General features: G+C 46.7%; 2 protein-coding genes across 13 annotated transcripts in view; one reads left to right on the top strand and one right to left on the bottom strand.

Annotated features, from left to right (window-relative positions):
* The window catches only part of SLC27A1 (solute carrier family 27 member 1), a 51472-nt gene extending 49714 nt beyond the window's left edge, over positions 1-1758 (bottom strand). Inside the window, exon 1 of one of the 8 annotated variants that reach the window (XM_053368809.1) lies at positions 1632-1758. Coding sequence is in view for 4 of the 8 variants with exons in the window: in XM_053368826.1 (XP_053224801.1) it covers positions 1035-1129 (95 nt within the window). In the remaining 4 variants the exon portion in view is untranslated. Of the gene's footprint in view, positions 1-1034; positions 1325-1619 lie in introns of those variants that run through there. The other 7 variants (XM_053368818.1, XM_053368867.1, XM_053368858.1 and 4 more) reach the window with 7 other exon arrangements.
* NXNL1 (nucleoredoxin like 1) lies at positions 8-19077 on the top strand. 5 transcript variants are annotated; one of them, XM_053368986.1, is made up of 6 exons: positions 8-250; positions 13623-13951; positions 14230-14379; positions 14485-14711; positions 15111-15485; positions 16331-19077. In XM_053368986.1, the coding sequence occupies exons 5-6, from the start codon at positions 15160-15162 to the stop codon at positions 16626-16628; spliced, it is 624 nt and encodes a 207-aa protein (XP_053224961.1). In that variant the 5' UTR covers positions 8-250; positions 13623-13951; positions 14230-14379; positions 14485-14711; positions 15111-15159; the 3' UTR covers positions 16629-19077. The 5 variants fall into 5 exon arrangements, with proteins under 5 accessions (XP_053224961.1, XP_053224993.1, XP_053224976.1 ...); XM_053369018.1 differs by having other exon boundaries at positions 14485-14655; XM_053369001.1 differs by having other exon boundaries at positions 13623-13723.
* Positions 19078-22693: the final 3616 nt, after the last annotated feature.

Genomic DNA, 22693 nt, shown 5'->3' on the forward strand with positions numbered 1-22693 from the left:
AAGAGTCTCATGCTCTCTCGACTGAGCAAGGAAAGTGGCTTCCCCATTTCATTTATTCACAAGAGAAGGCTAGAAATAAGCCCGCCCCCACTCTTTTTTCTGGACAGTTGGCAACATTAGGAAGAGGACTTAAAGATCTTGCCAGGTTTACTGTCGGCTTTGGGAATCCCTCAAAAAGAGTGTCTTGGGAATAGAGCTTCAGGAGACAGTGTTTGGTGGCATGTTATCTGTGGAAGGCAGTAACCTTAGGGTAAGAAAATGTTTTGACATGTTGAGATTCCTTTGCCAACTGCCAGCTTAGTCAAACTGTTTTAAGTTTTGGAAAGTCTGGTCAGGTATCTTCCTAGGTTGATGGCACCGAGGGTTGCCATGAGACTTAACTGTGTGTACTGATTTAACATAACTTATGGCTGCTTTAGCACAATGTGTGACAATATAAGCATGGTGAGCTTTCTCCCCACGCTCTTTTTATGTGATGAACTGGTGAGTGTGAATTTAGGACAAAGGTAACCACATCACCTGAAGGGATTTGAAGACTGGACTTCAGTGCCTTGCAGATTGTCTACTGAATTTGCAGGGATTCCTCTGTCTGCTCATCTCTTGTCAAAAACATTTTGGGTGGGTGGGTATGACTCTCCAAATTCCCTACATCACCTAACTGTCCTTAAGTTTCAAAAGCTTTTTCTGTTATCCTGCCTAAATCTGCTGTGTCTCAACTTGATTCTTGCCCTTCCCTTGTGACTCAGGTGAACAGCTCCATGTGATCTTTATTGCAGTCTAGATATTTGCCAACTGATATCATGTAGTGCTTTAATCTTCATTTCTCTAAGCTAAACAAGCACAGTTCCACCAACTTTTCCTTATGTCATAAATTCTGGACTCTTTGTTGTATCTAGTTGTATGCGTTGCTATCCAACATGCTCTCTGGATTTGTTTTTCTCCTCCTCTCCCCCTTTTAAAGTGTGGTGACTAAAAGCAGTTATGATACATCTGAGTCATAACCAGCACCAGTTTGGTTCTGTTGTAAATATTACCTTCTGGTAAAAACGTGCCTGCGTAGAAATATGAGCATCAGCTTGATTCCTGGTTGATCAGACCTGGAACAGGTGATTTTAGAAATATTTTTCATCTTTTTTCTGCAAGTATGGAAGATGAGCCTTCCTGGATTGAATCAAATGTCTATTTGGTCCAGCATTCTGATTCCCGCAGTGGTCAGACGGATTCTTCTGGCATATTATATGCATGCAATGGCATTTCCTGACATTCTCCTAGCACAGGACCTCTCAAAATGTTGGCTGGCTAGCTCCCTCTTGCCATCCTGTCTCGTCTTCTGTCTTTTCAGTGGCCATGGATGCATCGTGTGCCAGGGTTCATTTATACAGGCAGTTTTACAATACAGTAAAATGACATCCCTATGGGGCACCGGGATGGCACCCCACCCAGCCCGCGGGTCCGGGGGGGGGCTTCTCGCCAGGCTTCCTCCCGCGACCCTCCGAGCCCCATCTCTCGCGCCCCCCTCCCAGCCGCTCTCCCCCTCCGTTGCCAGGCAATGGCACGGCGCCCCCCGCCCCCTCAGGAACCGTGGCGAGGGCAGCGCCCCCGTCGTCAAGGCAACGCACCAGCTCCCGTACCTCGCGCCGCCACCGCCCACCGCTCGCTCGCGAGGCTTCTTCCACCTTCCGCCCGTCCGTCCGTCTCTCCGACGGCCGCTTTAGAGGAAGCGCCGCCCCTCGACTCCACCGGCGGGCCCGGGGGGCGGGGCCTGGAGGCAAAAGCCCCGCCCCGAGACATCGAGCCCGGGAGGCCTAGAGAAAACGGGGGAGGGCGGAAGGCGAGGATGCTGGGAAGGCGGCGGAACGGAAAGAGGGGGCGGGGTTCCTGCTCAGCTTTGGCAATGGGACGGACCGCTCGGGAATGTTGTGCAGCCTTCCTCGTCCTTCTGTCTCTCACACAAACGCAACTCTTTCGATAACTGACTGGGTGGTTTTGGTTGTTGTCCGTTGGCAGCAACTCGACAGACACCCCCCCCCCCCGAACTGACAGAAAGGGCTCTCTTCAGAAAACGGCCCGCTTCCCGCCCTGGCCTCTGCAGGCTTGCTCCAGAAATGTTGTCAGGGTTGCACTCAAGACTCCCAGTGAGTTGCAGGGGGTTGGACTAGATGACCGTTGGGGTCCCTTCCAACTCGACAGTTCTCTACACAGAATGCGACTCTTGCTTTTCTCTTACGTCTGCTCTCGTCTGAAGCCCTCTCTTCAACTGGAGGGCTGCAGTCAGCCGCTGGGCTACAGCCCCATCTCAGCTGGGCTGCAGCAGCACCTCTCTTAAATATCGGGGGGGGGGGGATAAGAAAGGCCTCCCTGGGCATTTATGGCAGGTCTGAAAAGGCTTAAAGCTACTAATCTAAAGAATTTCATGTCAACGCTTACATAAATTTGCTTACAACAAGAGAAATCCGTTTCAAGTTATATTGCTTACATTTTGGACATAGGTACTGTATTTGAACATGACTTTAATTAACTTCAGTAGGCCGCCTTATCCGATTCAAGTCTATGAAAGCAAAGTTCATAAGCCAGACTCCAGGCTATTAAACATCTAATGCAGGCCTATAGAAAGATCATAGTTGGTCATAACATTGCCGCCTGTTGGTACTTTTAATGGAGAATTCATATTTCAGGAGATGATTAGAAATTGTTTGAGCAAGCACCAGTCCCTGCTGCATATACAGGGGAAGGCAGCTTTTCTAAGTAGTAAAAAGTAAACAGAGTATGCATTCAAAATACAGGAGCAAGTAAGGGTTACTTCTCTCATAGAGAAGTAATGCAATTTGTTGATAATCCACAGTTAAGAAAAACAAATTTCTGTGTACAGTGGTACCTCGGGTTAAGTATTTAATTCGTTCCGGAGGTCCGTACTTAACCTGAAATTGTTATTAACCTGAAGCACCACTTTAGCTAATGGGGCCTCCCGCTGCCGCTGCGCCGCCAGAGCATGATTTCTGTTCTCATCCTGAAGCAAAGTTCATAACCTGAAGCACTATTTCTGGGTTAGCGGAGTATGTAACCTGAAGCATATGTAACCCGAGGTACCACTGTATTTCATATTTACAGGATTTTAACTCTGCTCCATAATCAAAGCGGCCCCCAGAGTGGTTTACATAGTCCAGGGACCAGAGGAGTCTGCTGGGAACTGATCTTCCAGCACAGAGAATCAAATGGCTGCTGCTAGATGATGAGGGAGCGAAGAACCCAGTGCAGCTGATAGGATCATAATGGGATCCCATGTGTGGATAAATTCTTCCCTCCTAGCAAACACAAGTGAATGCATATGGGATGTCTCATTTTATCCTCAATAACTGAGAAATGTTAAACAAATAATTTGTCCAAGGTCATCCTGTGCTCTTCAGCACTGAGCAGATATATAAACCCAACTCATCCCGGTATAGATTGGCAGTCGTGTCCATTTTCCAATTCTGACTTTAACAAAGCATTAATTTACTTAATAGTTAAGAGAAAATGATATTACTGCTGGATAATAATAATAATAATAATAATAATAATAAATTTTGATTTTGATTATAAAACGGGGCTCAGGGCAGCTAACAGCATATATATAAACATATATATAAAACATTGATTAAAATGCGACTTGAAAACAGCATAATCCATGATCCAAATAACTTAGACCCTCCAAGTGTCTCAATTTTCCAGGCACAGTCCTGGATTTACAGAAGCCATCACAGTTTCTGATTTGACCCCAGAATTTGGGGGGGGTATGCAGTGACTCCTGAGCCAAGGAGATAAGTAACTATACAACCTTTAAAATACATCTGAGGGCAGACCTGTACAGCAAAGTTTTTAAAAATGGTTTATTGTGTTTTTATGTATGTTGGAAGTCACCCACAGTGGGCAACCCAGTCAGATGAGTGGAGTATATTGTTGTTGAATAGGGCATCCTTATTTTCATTGGAGAAACGTTGGCGGGTATGTATAACTGTCATGGCTCACAGTGCAATAAAAACCATGGATCAGATCAGTCAAATTCATCATTTTGCCCCATAGTGAATGGCTGGTCTGTCCATAATTTGCCAAAATAAAGGTAGTTTTTTGGTGCCTGTAATACTGCACATAGGTTACTTAAATGCCATGACTTCTATGCTAATTGCTAATGTAGACTATTATTGGAGGCAAACTGATTATGCTGTCTTCCTCACTGATATCTGCAACTGATTTGTTTTCATGAAAATAGATGGGCATAGTACTTCAATAGGAGATTTATTGTCCAAATTATTTCTAATACAGGTAAAGAACTGATATAAGTAAAAAAACTGCTCCTTTTCCCTTATGGGGTACCCAAGAGCCCATATAGAGTCCTTTTGTAGGTTCTCTATCGGTAGGAGAAAATAACAGAGACCAACCAGAGAATATTGAGAAGAAAAGCAGCTAGTAAGCCTGATCTTTATTAACTGTTGCAACAGGGTGCTCCCCCACACGCAGGAGAGAGGAGGAGGACCCAGAACAAAGGTGTGTCCACCCTTATATAGACATTTTAAATTGCCCGCCCTGGAGTCCAAGACCACCCCCAGAAACATCATGCATACATCACAGAAAAGGTGGTCTACAACAGAAATCTGAGTGCGTTGTTTATCTCCTGTCTGGCAAGTTACCTGATTGCATTATCTGGATTTTGGCTACTCTTTTGTTATTATAACTACTTAATTCCTGAATCTAGGTCACAGGTCACAGGCTCACACCATGTTCATATCTTGAATGTGCCCTTAAGACAGGATTTGTGAGGAAAGAGACAATGGGGAGGTTTCCCACTTTGACCTTGCAGAGAATTATTTGAGGTCAATTTGTTCAGGACCTAATCTGTGGGGTTTCAGACATGTGGTTTATATATACAGTGGTACCTCTGGTTACGTACTTAATTCGTTCCGGAGGTCCATTCTTAACCTGAAACTGTTCTTAACATGAAGCACCACTTTAGCTAATGGGGCCTCCTGCTGCCACTGCACCGCTGCCGCCCAATTTCTGTTCTCATCCTGAAGCAAAGTTCTTAACCCGAGGTACTATTTCTGGGTTAGCAGAGTCTGTAACCTGAAGCGTATGTAACCCAAGGTACCACTGTACAGTTATGAACATTTAATTTTTTTATATATGACCTTAAAATTATTATAACAGAACTATTAGCTTTCTTGTGAAATACTCTAATTTTAAAGAAACTCTGTTCTAGTGGCAAGGCACTGAGACTCCAAAAACACTTATTATATGTATTTTCTTTTTCTTTTGTATTTTCTTTTGTTGTAAATAGGTATGTTTTCTAATTTGTGCTTAATAAAAATTATTTTTAAAAAAGCAAAACAAAACAAAAATGCTTATTATTTGGGGGAATAAAAAATAAGTGAGGAGAAGAAAGCCCAAGACATTTTCATAACCATAACATTTAAACATTTCACAAGCAGGAAACACTATTAAGTAGTGTTGCTTGAAGTTACTTCCTTTTATTATTACAAATAGAACTGTGGCATATGTAAAGAAGAGGAATATTCGTTGTGTGTTAAAAGTCACAATGTTCTAGAAGATGTAACAGCTATTCAAAATGAAGCGCCTCTGGTTAGTATTATTTTTTGAAGAAGCATTTGTTTTCAAAACCAGTGGGCAATGTAGATTTATTTGAGAGACATATTTTCTCTCATAAATTAATCAGTACAAATTGTTCAGCTGCAAAACCTTGATAGGACATTATGTTCAATTTCTCTTTCTATCATGATGGAAATTGTTGTGTACATGATGTTCCAGTGACCTTTCCTCTACTTCCAGATCAGCAGAATTACTCCTGAATCTGATAGTATTGTCTGAACCCTATTGTTAGAGAACTCACATGAACTGTTCGCTGGGGGAGGGTTTCCTGTAGTATCAAGTGAGTCAAGAGCTACACAGACAGAGAGAGAGTGTCATATTACAAGACACTAACAGGTTATTTAGTTTCTTGAATACAAATCACTTACCATAATATAATGTTACAAAGTGATTTACAAGAATAATGTACAAGAAGAAAATACAGTGATATAGTAATAAAATAATAATAATAATAAAGATAACACTAATAGTAAAAACATCCTTTCCAGCTATTCTTGAATTTGGTTCTGAGGATAACACACATTGTTGTATGGCAAGCAAATTCGCAATTATCTGGCATATTAAGAAATTCCCAGATTTTGATCCATTGTGTGACTCAGTTTCCCAATTCATGGCTAAGTGTGGATGAACAAGTGAGCATGTGGATATTCACAAAAAATAATCATCCACTTTCTTTCTACCCAGGTCCTGCTGCTGTTGCTGTGCTACTCGGAGCTAAGCAGTGTTTGACTTAGGGTTACTGTATATCCAATCCAGGGCTCATGGGTTGTTTGCCCGCCCCCCGGACAAACCACAAGTGGTAACCGAAGTACACACCTTGATTATGTGGGAGTAAGGCAACAATGCATGTGATAAGTTACCTGACCTGGAGGGGGGGCAGTGGCAGCAATAGACAGGAAGGCAACCTATTCTTCTCTCGCTGATTCCTTCTTGAGTAATGACTTGCTGTCATTAAAGTGTGTTTCCCTAGGCTTTACTTTCCTCCATCTTCAGTCAGTTGGTATCGGACCTTCCTTTGCTAACCTCATCCACATGTAAGCTTGTATTAATAATGGTTTTGTTTGCCAGGAAAAAAAACTTCAGGTTTTTTTATTCTTTCAACCAGCAGTTTTACCAAACTATTTACTTCTGTACTTTTTTATTATCAGGGTGACTGGGGCAACCCAGTTGAATGGGCAGGGTATAAATAATAAAATTATTATTATTATCATTATTATTAATATACTGATGCTTTTGAATTATGGTGCTGGAGGAGACTCTTGAGAGTCCCATGGACTCCAAGAAGATCAAACCTATCCATTCTGAAGGAAATCAGCCCTGAGTGCTCACTGGGAGGACAGATCCTGAAGCGTAGGCTCCAATACTTTGGCCACCTCATGAGAAGAGAAGACTCCCTGGAAAAAAACTCTGATGTGGGAAAGATTGAGGGCACAAGGAGAAGGGGACGACAGAGGATGAGATGGTTGGACAGTGTTCTCGAAGCTACTAATATGAGTTTGACCAAACTGCGGGAGGCAGTGGAAGACAGGAGTGCCTGGCGTGCTCTGGTCCATGGGGTCACAAAGAGTCGGACACAACTAAACAACAACTGCTCTTCATCTGAAGATCTCAGGTCTGTTCACAGCACATATATCACTTTAATGATATGTACACCAAACTCCAACAGGCTTCTAGAGCGCAGCAAACCATGAGCCTGAGTTTAGACATAATGCTAAGTCAAACCATGGCTTGCAGGGCCCCCAAAGCAAATGCAATTTTTGCTGTAAATGCTACATGCTCTTTCGTGCTTAGGTATTGTCAGGGAACTGCCATCAGTGCCGGAGGGAGAGAGCAAGCTCCAGAGGGATTCCAGAGAGCGTCCTGGGATGGGGAGAGGCAGCCCATCTTCTGGGGAAGAGAATCAGCGTAGCACCAGTGGAGAAGGGGGGCAGATGGGGGAATCGGCGAGGCGGTCCCATGACTCCTTGCCGGGGACCAGCGGGGAGAGTAAGGGTCCTCCGCTGCCTACGCCCTCCTTGCGCAGAAGGCTTCCGCGCAGGGAGAGTAGAAGGAGACTAGGCGTCAAAGAGCTTCTTTGCTGGAATAAGTTTAAGAAACGCCCACTGACGGATTCCGCCAGCGATTGAGACAGCCACGGGTGACTGACTGTCCGGACAGAAAATGTTCACTCAGGCAACCCAGCCAGGTGTTGGCACCGGCTTACGTACGAGCAACCCCTAGAACCATTACAGCAATCCGTCAGTTCCTGACATTGCTTGTACGCAGCCCCGGAGAGGCAGCACAATGAGCCAAACAGGGCTGGCCGGAGAGACAGAGCAAGAAGCCATGGTGCGAGGTCTGGTCGAGAGGAACCGAGACCTGGAGGCGCAAGTAGCTACCCTGTCTGCGCGGCTGGAGGAGAGACGGGCTCAGGATGCACAGGTCAGGGTCACCCTGATAGGGAGGAAGGTCCCGGGGCTGGTACACAAGTTTGGTGGAAAGCCCCAAGACTACAATGCTTTCCGAACGGAAATTCAGTACACTTTGGAATTGCAGAAAAATGACTTTGCGGATGACGGGGAGAGGGTGGCTTACATTGTGGGACATCTGCAGGATGGGGCGCGTGAATGGATCAGGCCCCTGATGGCGACGCAGAATGATGCATTGAAGGATCTTAAGAAATTCTACCAGGGAATGGACGCGATGTTCTCCAGCGAGGTTGAGCAAAGCGTGACACGGCGGGAGCTGATGGGGTGCAAGCAGGGGGGCCTGTCCGTCAGAAACTACTGGTCGCGTTTTGCGATGTTAGTCCACAAGCTCGGGTGGGATCTGGACTCTGAACCAATGCAAATGTTGTTTGAAGCGGGTTTGTCCCCTGAAGTGAAAGACAAGTTGTCCCGAGCGCCCCGCCCGCGGTCGATGGATGAACTCACAAAGACTGCGCTTGCGATCGGTGTACGCCAGGAAGCGCGGGCTCAGGAGAAGCGGGAGATAAGGGCGGAACGTTTCCATGACAACCGCATTCCGGAGATGCCGAGGGAATCTTCCCAGGCGGCGGAGCCGATGGAAATTGATGGAGCGCACACACGCGAAGTTTCAAATGCTGGTGAAGGTCGGAAAAGGGAGGGGAAGGAGTGGAAAACCACCAAGAGGTGTTTCCTCTGTCAACGACCGGGACATTTTGCAAAGGTCTGCCCTCAACGAAAAGCCTGGCAAGGCATGATGGGGGCTGCAGGCCACGACGAGAAGGGGGAGGAAGGGCCGGTGCAGGGAAACGACAACGCCTGGCTGCCAACCAGCAGGGGCAGCAGCCAGGCCAGCGACCAATAGAAGTGCCCCAGCCTGAGCCCCCCCAAGGCATCTATAGCCATAGAGGTGGTGCTAGAACTCCCAAATGGGCACCCCGTCAAAGTGGAGGGACTGCTAGATTCTGGCAGCTCGTGTAATTTCTTCAGCAGAGACTTCGCTCTGGAGCACCAATTCCACCTGTTACCACTAGATTTTCCCTTGCAGGTGACCACCATCAATGGCAGGGAACTCCTGGGAGGGGAAGTGACACACCAGACACCACCAATGCGAATAAGGGTCTCCAGGCACATGGAAACCATTGCCTTCCACGTGGCCACGCTGGCAGGACCCCCAATAATACTGGGAATGAGCTGGCTGGCAATAATGACCCAGTGGTGTCATGGCATCAGCGGTCGGTCACCTTTGGGTCAGCTTACTGCTTAGAACACTGTCTGGGAGGGAAGGAACCAAGAATGACTGTGGCCAGGGTGGCTGGGTTGGCCCTGGAGCAAAAAGGGGAGGTGCCACCACAATATGCTGATTTGAAGGAGGTCTTCAGCGAGCGGGAGGCAGATAGACTGCCCCCCCACAGGCCCTTTGACTGCCAAATCAACCTGCTTCCAGGGGCTCAGTTACCGGTGAGTAAGCTGTATGCCATGTCCGACCGGGAGATGCAGGAGTTGCGGCAGTTTATTGACAAGAACCTGAAGAGAGGTTTCATAAGGGAATCAAAGGCGGTGGGGGGCAGTCCGGTGTTCTTTGTGGACAAAAAAGAGACTAATCAGCCCAGATTAGTCGTGGATTACCGGGCACTAAACCTGGTGTCAGAACCCGTGACTTTCCCAATGCCCAGGATTGACGATATTTTGACACGTGTGAGGCAGGGGAAGATTTTTACCAAGCTGGACCTCAGGGGAGCATACAATTTGATTAGGATAAGGGAGGGGGACGAATGGAAAACGACCATGTTCACCCCTCCGGGGGCTTTTGAGTGCTTAGTCATGCCATTTGGATTACAATCGGGGTCTGCCTGCTTTCAAGCCTTCATGCACCATGTGTTGGGGCCCCTGCTGTACAAGAATTGCGTAGCCTTTTTGGATGACGTCTTAATCTATTCGGACAATGAAAAGCAACACGTCAGAGACGTCAGGGAGGTGCTACAGAGATTGAAGAAGCATCAGTTGTGGGTCAAGCTGGAAAAATGCCAATTCCACGCCAGGGAGGTCGAGTTCCTGGGGTACAGGTTGTCAGATAAAGGACTAGCTATGGACCCGGGCAAAGTGAAGGCAGTGCTGGAATGGAAAGCCCCCCAAAACAGAAAGGATGTGCAGAGGTTCCTAGGCTTCAGCAACTTCTACAGGACGTTCATAAAGAACTTCGCTCACTTGACAGCGCGCATAACGGATTGTCTTAGTAGCAAAAAGAAGTTTGCGTGGACAGAGGGTGCGCAGCAATCCTTTGAAAGACTGAAGAAGGCGTTTGCCTCGGAAGAGCAGCTCCTGCACGTGGATCCGGAGAAGCCCATGAGACTGGAGACGGACGCGTCTGACCGCGCCATTGGAGCAGTCCTTTTGCAGCCCGGGGCCAAGCAGAACTGGAGGCCGTGTGCCTTTTTCTCAAGGAAGCTGAGCAAGTCAGAGCAAAACTACACAGTGTATGACCGAGAACTGCTTGCAATCTATGCGGCATTTCGGCAATGGAGACATCTATTGATAGGGGCGCGGCACAAGATCCAGGTCCGAACTGACCACAAGAACTTGGAATACTGGCGGACCGTGTGAGTGCTCAACCAGAGACAGATCAGATGGTCCCAGGAGTTCGCCAAGTTTTCCTTCGAGATCCGATACGTGCCAGGAGAGGAAAACGTAAGGGCAGATGCTCTCTCCCGGAAACTGGAGTACATGGAAGGAGAGGGACCACCAGAGACCAGGCACGTGTTCCCCGAGGACCGGTGTGTGTGTGGGGGAGCGTTGGTTGGGAAACGAGAACTGGCAGGGCTCACCAGAGACGATGAGTTCGCTCAGACAAAAATCAGGGAACTCCAGGACGGAAAGGAAGACAATAGAGGGTTTGAGGAAAAGGAAGGGCTACTGTACTATAAGGGGGCGCGGTATGTACCGGGGGAGACTTTGAGGGGGAAGGTACTTAGACAACTCCACGACAACCCAACAGCTGGGCACTTTGGACAGCACAAGACCATGCTACTTGTCACCAGGCAGTTCTGGTGGCCAAAGGTGAGGGAAGACGTACAAGAATATGTACGAGGGTGCGACCGATGCCAGAGGGCTAAGGGGGAAAGGGCTGCCCCCGCGGGATTACTGGAACCCTTACCTACACCGGGAAAGCCCTGGGAGGTGGTGTCCATTGATTTTATGACAGATCTGCCCAAGTCAAGGGAAAAGACAGCGGTCATGGTAGTAGTCGATCTACTAACTAAAATGCGTCATTTCATAGCTTGCTCACATGCAGCAACGGCAGAGGAGACAGCCAGGCTGTTTGTGGATCACATTTTTAGACTGCATGGGGCTCCCTTGAGGGTAATCTCGGATCGCGGGAAACAATTTACTTCCCGGTTCTGGAGGAAGCTCATGAGCTTGCTACAGGTCGAGGTGAGTTTCTCGACGGCGAGACACCCAGAAACCAACGGACAAGCCGAAAGAGCGAAAGGTATACTCCAGCAATACCTATGCTGCTATGTCAGCGAGAGACAGAACGATTGGGTAGAGAAATTAGCTTTGGTTGAATTTGCGTACAGGCAGACAGGCACCATCAGGAGGGGGAGGCCATACAGGTGGGAGACCGGGTGTGGTTATCATCCCAAGGGTTGCCCCTAAAGGGAGGGTGCAAGAAGTTGCAGCCGAGGCAGCTGGGGCCTTTTGAGGTAATACAGCAGGTTAACCCAGTGGCATTTAAACTCAAGTTGCCTGACAGCATGAAGATACATCCGGTGTTCCATAGGTCCCTACTTTCACCTTACAGGGAGGGGCGGGAATTCCCGGGACGGGAGGGAGGGGTTACCACCCACCCGCGGGTAGAGGAGAGAGAACACTGTAACGAAGCCACGGAAATACTCGATTCAAGGTGGCGAGGTCGCCAGGTAGAGTACTTGGTAGCCTGGGAGGGGGAACCTAGGTCGGAAAACACGTGGGTCCCTGCTGAATCAACCGCTGACGGGTATCTGGTGGAAGAATTCCACAGTTTGTTCCCAGATAAGCCCAAACCATTAGCTAGATTTGGGAGGAAGAATTTGGACCCACAGACGACGAAGGGGACTTTGTGGGTTTTCCTGCCTCCGAAGAGGAGGGAGAGGAGGTGTCTGAGGGAGAAGAATCAGATTGGGAGGTTCAACCAGAGGGAAGAGATCCGAGCGGATGGGAGGCTGGTTTTGAATCCTCAGAAGATGATAGCTCCTTCAGGGGATTCCCCGGTTCATCGGCCGAGGAGAGAGAGGAGGTTGTATCGGAAAATCGCGCCAGGGGTGGGGTGGGGGGGTCCTGAGGAGGAGGTGGATGTCAGGGAACTGCCATCAGTGCCGGAGGGAGAGAGCAAGCTCCAGAGGGATTCCAGAGAGCGTCCCGGGATGGGGAGAGGCAGCCCATCTTCTGGGGAAGAAAATCAGCGTAGCACCAGTGGAGAAGGGGGGCAGATGGGGGAATCGGCAAGGCGGTCCCATGACTCCTTGCCGGGACCAGCGGGGAGAGTAAGGGTCCTCCGCTGCCTACGCCCTCCTTGCGCAGAAGGCTTCCGCGCAGGGAGAGTAGGAGGAGACTAGGCGTCAAAGAGCTTCTTTGCTGGAAGAAGTTTAAGAAACGCCCACTGACGGATTCCGCCAGCGATTGAGACAGCCACGGGTGACTGACTGTCCGGACAGAAAATGTTCACTCAGGCAACCCAGCCAGGTGTTGGCACCGGCTTACGCACGAGCAACCCCTAGAACCATTACAGGTATGATTTGGTTTAAAACAATGTATGAACCAAACCAGAGGGATTGTTGCAGAGCTCAGTGCAGTCTTCTATTCCCTTCTATGTTTTGCTATGAGATATTTTACTCTGCCCTTATATTTTGGTGTTTGGTTTGCTATTTATTATTTTTATGGATAATTTAGGTGTTTTGAGCTGCGCAGGGGGCTAATTTTTTTTACATGCTTCTTACACAATGTAGGAGAATATGTTTTTTGTTTTGAGACTTATTTTAGAGCAACAATGGAGGTCATCCTTTATGTTCCCACCAACATCTAAAGTGGGGCTTTGGTATTAGGTAGAGAGCCTTCTTTCTCTTTGTCTGCATTCAGTCTGTGAAGCTCCTTGCTTTGGAAGGCCCATGTTTCTCACTCCCCTGGTGACCTTCCACTGCCATGTGAAAACCTTTCTACTTTAGAAAGATGTTTGGGCTGTGGTAATCTGCTTTTATTTTTTCCCCTGATTGTATGTTTCGTTTGACACACACAGGGTGTTTCAATTTTTTGTTGTTCAGTCTTGAATTTTACCTGCCATATCATCTTTTATCTCAGTTTTTTTGTATTCTAATTTTATTAGCTTTAAGGGTTTTAGGCTGCCTTGGACATCTTATGGAAATGTGGAGTAGAAATAATTTAATTACTACATGTATTTGTTTGCCAACAAGTCACCATAGCTGTGCACACTTGTGAAAAAACAATATTATAGGATGACACAGAGAGCACAACCAAGTAACTCTTTTTCTTTTATTTCATCAGGATTATCACCTGCCCAGGAAGCTATCAGTACAACGAACAGATTTCTGGCAAGCAGTGCATGGGTCATATTATCTCCAAAGGTCTGCTTTAAGAAGATTAAGGTACTGGCTGTGGATTCTATTAATAGGGAGGGAGGTGAAATCCAGCATAAAAGGTCATGCATGTCAGTGATCCAAACTAGCAGCAAGGCAAGGCTAGTGTCACACTGAAATGTGAAGAGGAGGATCTCAGCTGCACAAGGAATGACAGAAGGAGGTTTCTAATGATACAAAACACTGAACAATGTAAGAACTCTGGCTTCTTATTCTGGGCATGGAGATGTCTTCAAGGTGAGAAAAATGGAACTGTATCACATTGATGTATACATATATATATATATTTCCATTTCAACAATCCAATCAAACCTCATCATATATTCCAAATTATACATATTATTTAATAATCAAACAGTCCAAATATTATGCCAAATTATAATTTTTCAGGGGGACTTCACCATGCTCCGAGGTCGGGGGTGGATCTGATCATCTCATACTTCTACTGCTTTTCATAATCTTTCCCGATAGTTCACATAAGTCATTCTGATGTTAATCCTCGTTATTTTCCACAGCCTCTGAGTTCTTCTGGCAAGCGAGATAGCTCAAAACAGTGTTTCTGTGTGATTTTTATGTCCAAGATTCCCCTCCACATTGATGTATTATTTGCTTAGAAGAAGACTGGAGTCCTCATCCTTGGGAGGACACTACGTGACACCTGGAAGGTACAACAGTCTGACTGTATCATTAACATGTACAGACTAGATTGCATTCCCAAGACTTTCTTAAGACCCCTCTAGACCTTTAATAATGGTTTTTTGTTCTTGTAGTTGTTGTCACTGCTGGAGTCTTGGCAAAGCCCCAGCCTGAACAGAAATGCCTTATTTCTCAAGATCTTTGTGGGAAAACCTAGTTCCAAATGGAATGATTTGCCAGAGGAGGTCTGTGTAGTGCTTTCCAAGTCACACCGATATCTATTGCTTGCCATGAAATGGTTTTTGGTAAGGGCAATAGCCATTTATTGCTCCTTGGCTAACCTCGCTAGCTGCCATCAGAGGTAGGTTAGACAGAAAGTGACCCTAAGTCTCCCATTTTGCTTCATAGCTGAGCAGGGATTTGAAGCTGGCCTTTTGTCAAGTCTGTCCAACATTCTGTTCATTGTGCTTAATTTTGGGGCCTCACAAATAATGGCAGAGCTGGGCAGTGGTAGAATGTGGGGAACCAAATAATTTGTTGCATTTTGTTTTTATTATGTGCAGATCTCTCGTTTTTTACACCACCTATATTTTTTATGCCTTCCCCACCTGTAGTCTGAAGTAGTACAGTCCGTTCTAACACTCCCTCACCCCACCCTGCATACTTGAATCAATAATTCAATAAAAATAAATTCTATGAATGCATGATGAAGCTAAAAAAAGAATAATTTCCCTGATACTGCCTTCTTGTTCCTTTTCAGTCTTAAAATTGGTGTATGGCACCATTAGCACAACAATCAGTCTAAAGCCATGGCTGCCATTTTTACCAACAAGACCCTGATTGTGAACAACAAGGACAAGGATAAGTTGGAGCTGGAACGTGAGCTAACCCGAGCATTGGAGAACAAGATTATGCTTCTGTATTTTGGCTCTGGTGAATGTCTTCGATGCCAAGAGTTTGCACCCATCCTGAAAGATTTTTTTGTGAGGCTCACAGATGAATTTTACGTGGAGAGAGCATCCCAGCTGGTCCTGGTCTTTGTCTCACTGGATGAGACTGAGGAGAAGCAAGACAAGTTTCTGAAGACCATGCCCAAGAGATGGTTGTTTTTGCCCTTCCAGGATGAATTCAGGAGGTAGGGATTCCAGTGCTTAGACAGCTTAGACAATGGCCAAATTCAAAGTGAGTCACCAGAGGCATATTTGCATAGTTTATGCATTGCCAGGGGTTGGGCTAGATGACCCTTGGGTCCCTTCCAACTCTAAGATTCTATGATTCTATGACCTTTGCCAGGAGCTGCTGCATAGTTGTGCAGCACACCCATGTGGTGAACTGTTGAATTGCAAGGGGTAGCTTCTCCTTCATGCCTTGGACTGAGTTTTCGGGAGGTGTGGATAGGCTGTGCAGATCAGGACGAGGTGGGGGGGAGTTGCTCAAGGACAACCGCTGGGCGGGACGCAGCAGAATAGGACCAACCACGTCAGAGTCCTGGAATACCAAAAGTCCTCAGGGGAGGAGGGTCCTCCCTAGGGAGCATCCCAATGGGGTGCCTTTCCGCACCCTGTTCCGTCTCCCTGAAGCTCCACCCTTGCCTCCTGACTTGGCTTCACCTTCAGAGTCACCAGGGCCACCGCCAGTCCACTTTCCCAAGAGGAGATCACTGCTCCCACTACTGAAGGTGGGAAAATGCATAACGTGATGATGTCACAATACTGAGTAAGTGATCCTATATGTTGCAGGGGAAAAGAACTTGACACAGAGGTTTTTGGTGGCATCCCCATGATATATAATGTGCAGATATGCTCAGAGTTAGTAGCTGGGCAAAGGAAATGAGCAATCATCATGCAAGCAATTCGGTTTTGAAACTAACTAACTAACTAACTAACTAACTAACTAACAAGCAAAACTCATTGTTTTCCAGACTTCAAACTTTTATTCAAAACCTTGGAGCTTCATCTCTCTTTCTGTATTAACTTCCAGGGAACTGGAATTGAGATTTTCTGTGACAAACCCCCCAGTGGTGGTGGTGTTGAAACCAAACGGAGAAGTCATTGCTACAAACGCAGTGGAGGAGATTAAGCAGGTGGGCCCTGCTTGCTTCAGGAACTGGCAGGAGGCAGCTGACCTGGTGGAGAGGAACTTCCTCCTGGCCCAGGACTTTGACAACGTGGCTCTGAGGAGCATCATGGATCCCATCCGCCGGCTCAAATACAAGCTTGCAAGCAACAAAAGCAGAAGGGGAAGCAAAGATGACAACGAAGAAGAAGTGTTCTCCTGACAGGACATTTCTTCCCATGGTAGCTTTGTTGTAGGTGAGCTTAACTCTTCCCAACCCATGGCCTGTGTGCAGGATAATGATTGTTACCTACAAGCACAGAAATTGTTACTGAGAACAGATTTCAGGCTTCTGAAAATCTAAGTGCCTTTTACTTTTCTATAAAAAAAAATTCTAGCCTTTATGACTGTGAAGATAGTCATGAAAGTGTGTGGACAATATCTTGTGAAAGCATAGAATGTGGGAGTCTGGTGGGTGAGGGTTGTTCATGCAGATTTTCAGTGGCTCCTGGGAACTGTGTCTAGCATTTGCCCCTTCCACTTGAATAGCAGAAGACGCCCATGTGGATTTGTTTGCTTGAATTTGCTACCCTCCCTTGACTGCAGCGTGCCAGGATGTGCATACATTCAATGCAACATATTAAATGTCAGTAAAACATCACTTAAAACCATAATTAAAGCAACATAGGGATTACAGTGCTACTGTGTAGAAGCAGCAGAACTACTCAGTCAAAAATGACTCAATTGCTCCCAAAAGCCTGGGCAAAGAGGTGTATCTTGACTCATCGGCAAAAGAAGTACAATGGTGGTGCCAGATGCACCTCCAAGGGGAGGGAGTCCCTAAATGGGCAGGGAACCGCAGAGAAAGCCTTCCTATGTGCCACTGCCCTGAGAGTTTTAAGGGGTGCCAGCTCCACCAGAAAAGCCTCCTCTGTTGATCTTACAGGTGCTTCTTCAGTTATCAGGGAAGCCAAATGATGTAGGGTTTTGTACATGAACATAAGCACCTTGAATTGGTATTGGATGCAAATAGGCAACCAGTGCAGGATTTGGGGGACAGGTGTTGCAGCTTCTGAACTGTCTTTTATTTATTTCCTAACATTTATATACCACTTAATTATAATAAAACTTTAATGATTCAAAGGCAGCACTACACAGAGCGCATTACAGTAGTCCAATACGGAAGTTATCAATGCATAAATTTAAAAAAATGCATGCAGATGTGCTTTTTTTTTGCTTACTATATACAGTAGTGTCTGCTTTCATATGGCTCTCCCTGTTCCATCACTGGAATATTCTGTTACAACTTGCTTTAGGCTCAGACAATAACTACTGTAAACCCAAATTAACATTCACTTGGTGCAAGGCCTTCTGTGTGGTAGCATTTTCCTTGTGGAACACATTCATACTAGAAACTTCAGGTTCTTCTTATCAATCTGTAAAAAACATACCATGGCTTTCAACAGGCATTGCTTTGTCAGGTTTTATTTTCTACTGTGTCATTGGTCGACTGCTGATTTTGTAGCTTTTGTCTTATTGTGGTGCTGTTTGAAATTACGATTCTCCTAAATGACTTTGAAGCTTAGTGGGTGGTATATAAACTTTAAAAATAAAAAATGATAGATAAGTGCACAAACAAAATACGGCATCACCAAAGAAGGCATAAAAAGGAGAAGGGAACATTTTCAAACATATACTGCTTATGAAAAGAGAAAGATTAGTGGTTTAGTTTTGCTTCTGAGCTTTAATTCCTCAGCAAATAGCAGGTGGAGTGTGGGGAGTATTCCTATTCCAAATGGGATCTGAGCAGAAGCAAAGTGCTAAAGCCCTGCTCACCCCCTGCCAGGGTTCTAATCTGACTTGGCCCCTTTCCATATGCTGGCTGTTAAAACCAAAGCAGCTATGCAAGGATGAAATATGTGGCAAACATCATGCTTTGTTTGGTCCCCTATAGTACACCAGTCTTGGCCCACCTGGTGCCCTCCAGTTGTAACCCGACCACACTTCCCATCATCCCTGACCATTGGCCCTGCGGGTTTGGGCTGATGGCAGTTGTAGACCAGAAAGTCTTCTGGGGGGTACCACGTTGGGAAAAGTATTGCTTGAGATGCATGGCGTCTGCCAACCTATGACTCCGCTCTGGCTTTCCTCTGATAGCTCATGGAAGAAGACATGTGATTTGCCATGGTGCTCTGTGTTGCACCACACACAGACATGCGCAGATCCTCTTTACAAGAATGTGTTTTCATTAATTTATTATGACCATTTCTCTCTTGCTTTCCTGAACCAGGTACAGGGGACACTAAGTTGTTTGCAACTGTTGGTTGGTAGAGAAAGAAGATGACTAAGGAGTGAGGGCATACTAAGAAGTGTATAAACTAAGAATGGTGTACTCACTAAATCTTTTTTAAAGGAACACTTTAAGAAGGGATGTAAGAAGGCATCATTTTCTATTTCGCCCTGTGTTTGTGACATGCAGTACTGAATCCATTCCACTGCAGTTCATCTTCCACCAAATACTATGGTAATCATCTCACTGTCTGTTGTGACAAAATTATGTAACTGTGCTTTGCATGCAGATGGTCCTGGGTTCAATCCCTGGCATCTCCAGGCAGGGCTGGGAGTGTCTTGAACCTTGGAGAACTGCTGTCAGTAAATGCATTCGACCCACAGCTGTGAGGCATTTGCGAGCTTTTTTGCAGAGAAAGTCCTGTTGCTCCGCCGTGACCTCCCTGCCAATTTAGATACAGTGACAGAACTGGAGGCCCTTTGACTGTCTTTGGGTCCAGTGTTAGACCATTTCGATCGGATACTCCCTGCTGATGTGGATAGACTCCTCCAAGCTGGTAGGCCCATCACCTGCCTCCTTGATCCGTGCCCGTCTTGGCTGATTAGGACGTGCCCAGATATTGCGCGGACCCCCCCTGGTTGAAATTATCAATTTGTCCCTTGGCACAGGGATATTCCCAGGGGAGCTGAAGGAAGCAATGGTGTGTCCGCTCTTAAATAAAACTTCAGTAGATCCTTTAAATCTATCCAATTACCGCCCAGTTTCAAATCTCCCATATCTGGGTAAGGTAATTGAGAAAACAGTTGCTGAATAGCTTGGTAGGTTTCTGGAGGAAACATCGGCTTTAGATCCATTTCAGTCTGGATTCCATCCTGGTTTTGGGACCGAGACGGCTCTGGTCGCCCTAACAGATGATCTCCGCAGACAACTGGATCGAGGCGGGTCGGGACTGCTAGTTCTCTTAGATTTGTCAGTAGCCTTTGACATGGTTGATCATGATCTTTTGGACCACCGCCTCGCCGATGGGGGGATACAGGGCATAGCCCGTAAATGGCTGTGCTCTTTTATCTCTGGTCGGGGACAGAGGGTGGCTCTAGGGAGGGAGATGTCATCACGTCACCCATTGGTGTGTGGAGTGCCGCAGGGCGGGCGCAATCCTCTCCCCGATGCTTTTTAACATCTTTATGTGCCCCCTTGCCCAGATTATCCAGAGCTTTGGACTGGGTTGTCACCAATATGCTGATGACACTCAGCTCTATCTGCTGATGGATGGCCATACCGACTCGATCCCTGACACACTGACCAGATGTTTGGCAGCTGTGGCTGGATGGTTTCGTGGGAGCCGATTGAAACTAAATCCTTTGAAGACAGAGGTCCTCTGGCTGGGTCGGGATGGTATGGGGATGAGGGACCAACTCCCTTCTCTTGTGGGGGCCCAATTAGTGCCAGCGCCTTCCGTTAAGAGTTTGGGTGTAATCCTTGATGCCTCCCTTTCCATGGAGGCGCAGGTTACAACAACAGCCAAGGTGACATTTTTCCACCTTCGCCGTATCAAGCAGTTGGTTCCTTACCTTTCCCGCCCCGACCTGGCCACAGTGATCCATGCGATGGTCACCTCCAGGCTTGACTACTGTAATTCGCTCTGCGCAGGGCTGCCCTTGAAGCTGTCCCAGAAACTCCAGCGGGTGCAGAATGCTGCAGCGAGGCTCCGCACAGGGTCTCTGCCATGGGAGCATATTCACCCAGTGCTTTTCCAGCTGCACTGGCTCCCAGTGGAGTACAGGGTCAGATTTAAGGTGCTGGTTTTGACCTTTAAAGCCCTTCACGGCCTAGGACCCACATACCTACGGGACTGCCTCTCCTGGTATGCCCTACGGAGGACCTTAAGGTCCATATTTAGCAACACCCTAGAGGTCCCGGGCCCTAAGGAACTTAGATTAGTTTCAACCAGAGCCAGGGCCTTCTCAGCACTGGCTCCAGCCTGGTGGAATGCTCTGTCTCTTGAGACCAGGGCCCTGCGGGATCTGATCTCTTTCCGCAGGGCCTGTAAGACAGAGTTGTTCCACCTGGCCTTTGGCTTAGAATCAGTTTGATTCCCTCCCCCTCTTCCTTTTTCCTTTCTCCTCCTATGAAGAGATTGCACCCTAATGTTTTAATGTTGTATCTTAATCTTTTAAATTGTATTTTAATCAACTTGTTTTTATTATTGGTTGTTAGCCGCCCTGAGCCCGGTCTTGGCTGGGGAGGGTGGGGTATAAATAAACATTTATTATTATTATTAAGATACACTAAGACCATGCTGGGTCTTAGTAATCACAGCATCCTTTTCTAAGTGCTCACAGACAGACTGTTGAATTATCTGTTTTAGGACCTTTCCCGGTATTGATTACTGACTCAGTAGTTACTTGAGTCTTCTTTTTCCCCCACCTTTTTGATGGGGACAAGATTTGCCCAACTCCAGTCCGCAGGTAACCTCACCTGTTCTCCAAGAATTCTCAAAGATTATAGATACTGAAAAGTAGCATTTGTATTATTAGTGTAGCTTTAAACACTGGCATTCATAATATTTTCTTAGTACCTGAGAATGTTCAAAGTGCTTTACATATATCCACAAAAATTATTACAACCTTGTAAGGCAAGCCAGTACTATTATCCCCATATTGGAGATACAGGGCCTAAAGCTGAAAGAGAGTAGATTGCTGATTTCAACTAGGGGATTACCTAATTCACAACTTCCATCTTGTCCTAGGCACTTCACTTTTTTCTCTGCCACATTAAATTTCTACTTGCTAGGCTGCTTTTAAAGGTACAGGAATAGGGCCTTGAGGGCTGGTGGGTGGAAATAGGCAACCCTATGCCATTACCCTCCGTTCGTTGAGAAGGCTCGTGTTCCACCTCTTGGGGCTTTGAATCAGACTCCCTAGAAAACATATACAAGGCCTTCAGGTAGGAAATGGTTAATAAAAGAGAGAAAGGTGGGAGGATTGCTTCCTCCTGTGTTGGGCAGAGACACTCCGGGAAGCCTCCAATGTCATCACTCCTGCAAATGGAATGTGGAAAATCTGCCCTGTCTGACACCCTGTAACCCAAATGGCTCATCCATGATTCCTCACAGACATGTGACATGTACCAACACTTCTGAGTCTGGCGTCCTTGGACCTGGTTTAAACAAAAGGAGACGCAGACTTCCGCTGGATGCATAAGACTCTCCTGGGGTACAGCTTTCAGGCAATGACTTTAGTACATCCTCTTGTGTGATGAGGCCAACAGCGAACGAGAATCCTTTCTCCTGACCTCATTCCTCAATCTAGGGCACACCTTAGCTCTAGAATCTGACAGAGCTCTCCAAGAAGAAAGAAAGGAAAACCATTTCGCTCCTGCCATTTTCAAGAGAGGAATGAATATCTGTCTCTGGGAAATGAAGGGCCTTCTCTGGTGCTGCGTGTGTGTTCCACAGAACTGTCAGACTGGACCTTTCATTTGAAGACTATGCCAAGGCATGATTCCATGACTATTCTAAGGCACCTGTGCCTTAACTGTTCCCAATCAATGCCTCTGGAACTCCCCTCCCAGTCATGACATCTTTGCAACAGCCCCACTTGAAGAACTCTGACTCACTGGGAGAACCGCTGAGCCCTTGGAAAAGAGCAGTCGTGTGCCTTCAGAATCTGAGGACAATTCACGGATGAAGACCATGGATGCCTAGGAAATAGTTGGGGGTCTTACAACAAATGCTGGGGGGTCTTACAACAAATGCTGAAGCCTGTGGGCTGTTCAAGGGAGGCACATGACAGGGGAATCTCTAGCACCGAAGGCAGTTGTGCTTGTGGTACTTGTCATCTGTGTCCAAGCTCTGAGGGATGAACATGAATAAGGCCAGGGACCACAATGATTCCACCTACCCTTGCAATGGCAGCCAGTCACCACTGGGCAATGGGCTCTTAGCCAGTGATTCAGGTTTCCTGAGTGCTGTTTGGGCTTCTGTGCAGACATCCACC

This window comes from Podarcis raffonei, chromosome 2, assembly GCF_027172205.1.
Source record: "Podarcis raffonei isolate rPodRaf1 chromosome 2, rPodRaf1.pri, whole genome shotgun sequence".
In the NCBI taxonomy this organism is placed as follows: Eukaryota; Metazoa; Chordata; class Lepidosauria; order Squamata; family Lacertidae; genus Podarcis; species Podarcis raffonei.

Coding starts and splice junctions, on each gene's coding strand:
- NXNL1 (XM_053368986.1), top strand. CDS start 15,160: ATGGCTGCCATTTTTACCAACAAGACCCTGATTGTGAACAACAAGGAC. Junction 15,486..16,330: donor TTCCAGGATGAATTCAGGAG/GTAGGGATTCCA, acceptor ATTAACTTCCAG/GGAACTGGAATTGAGATTTT.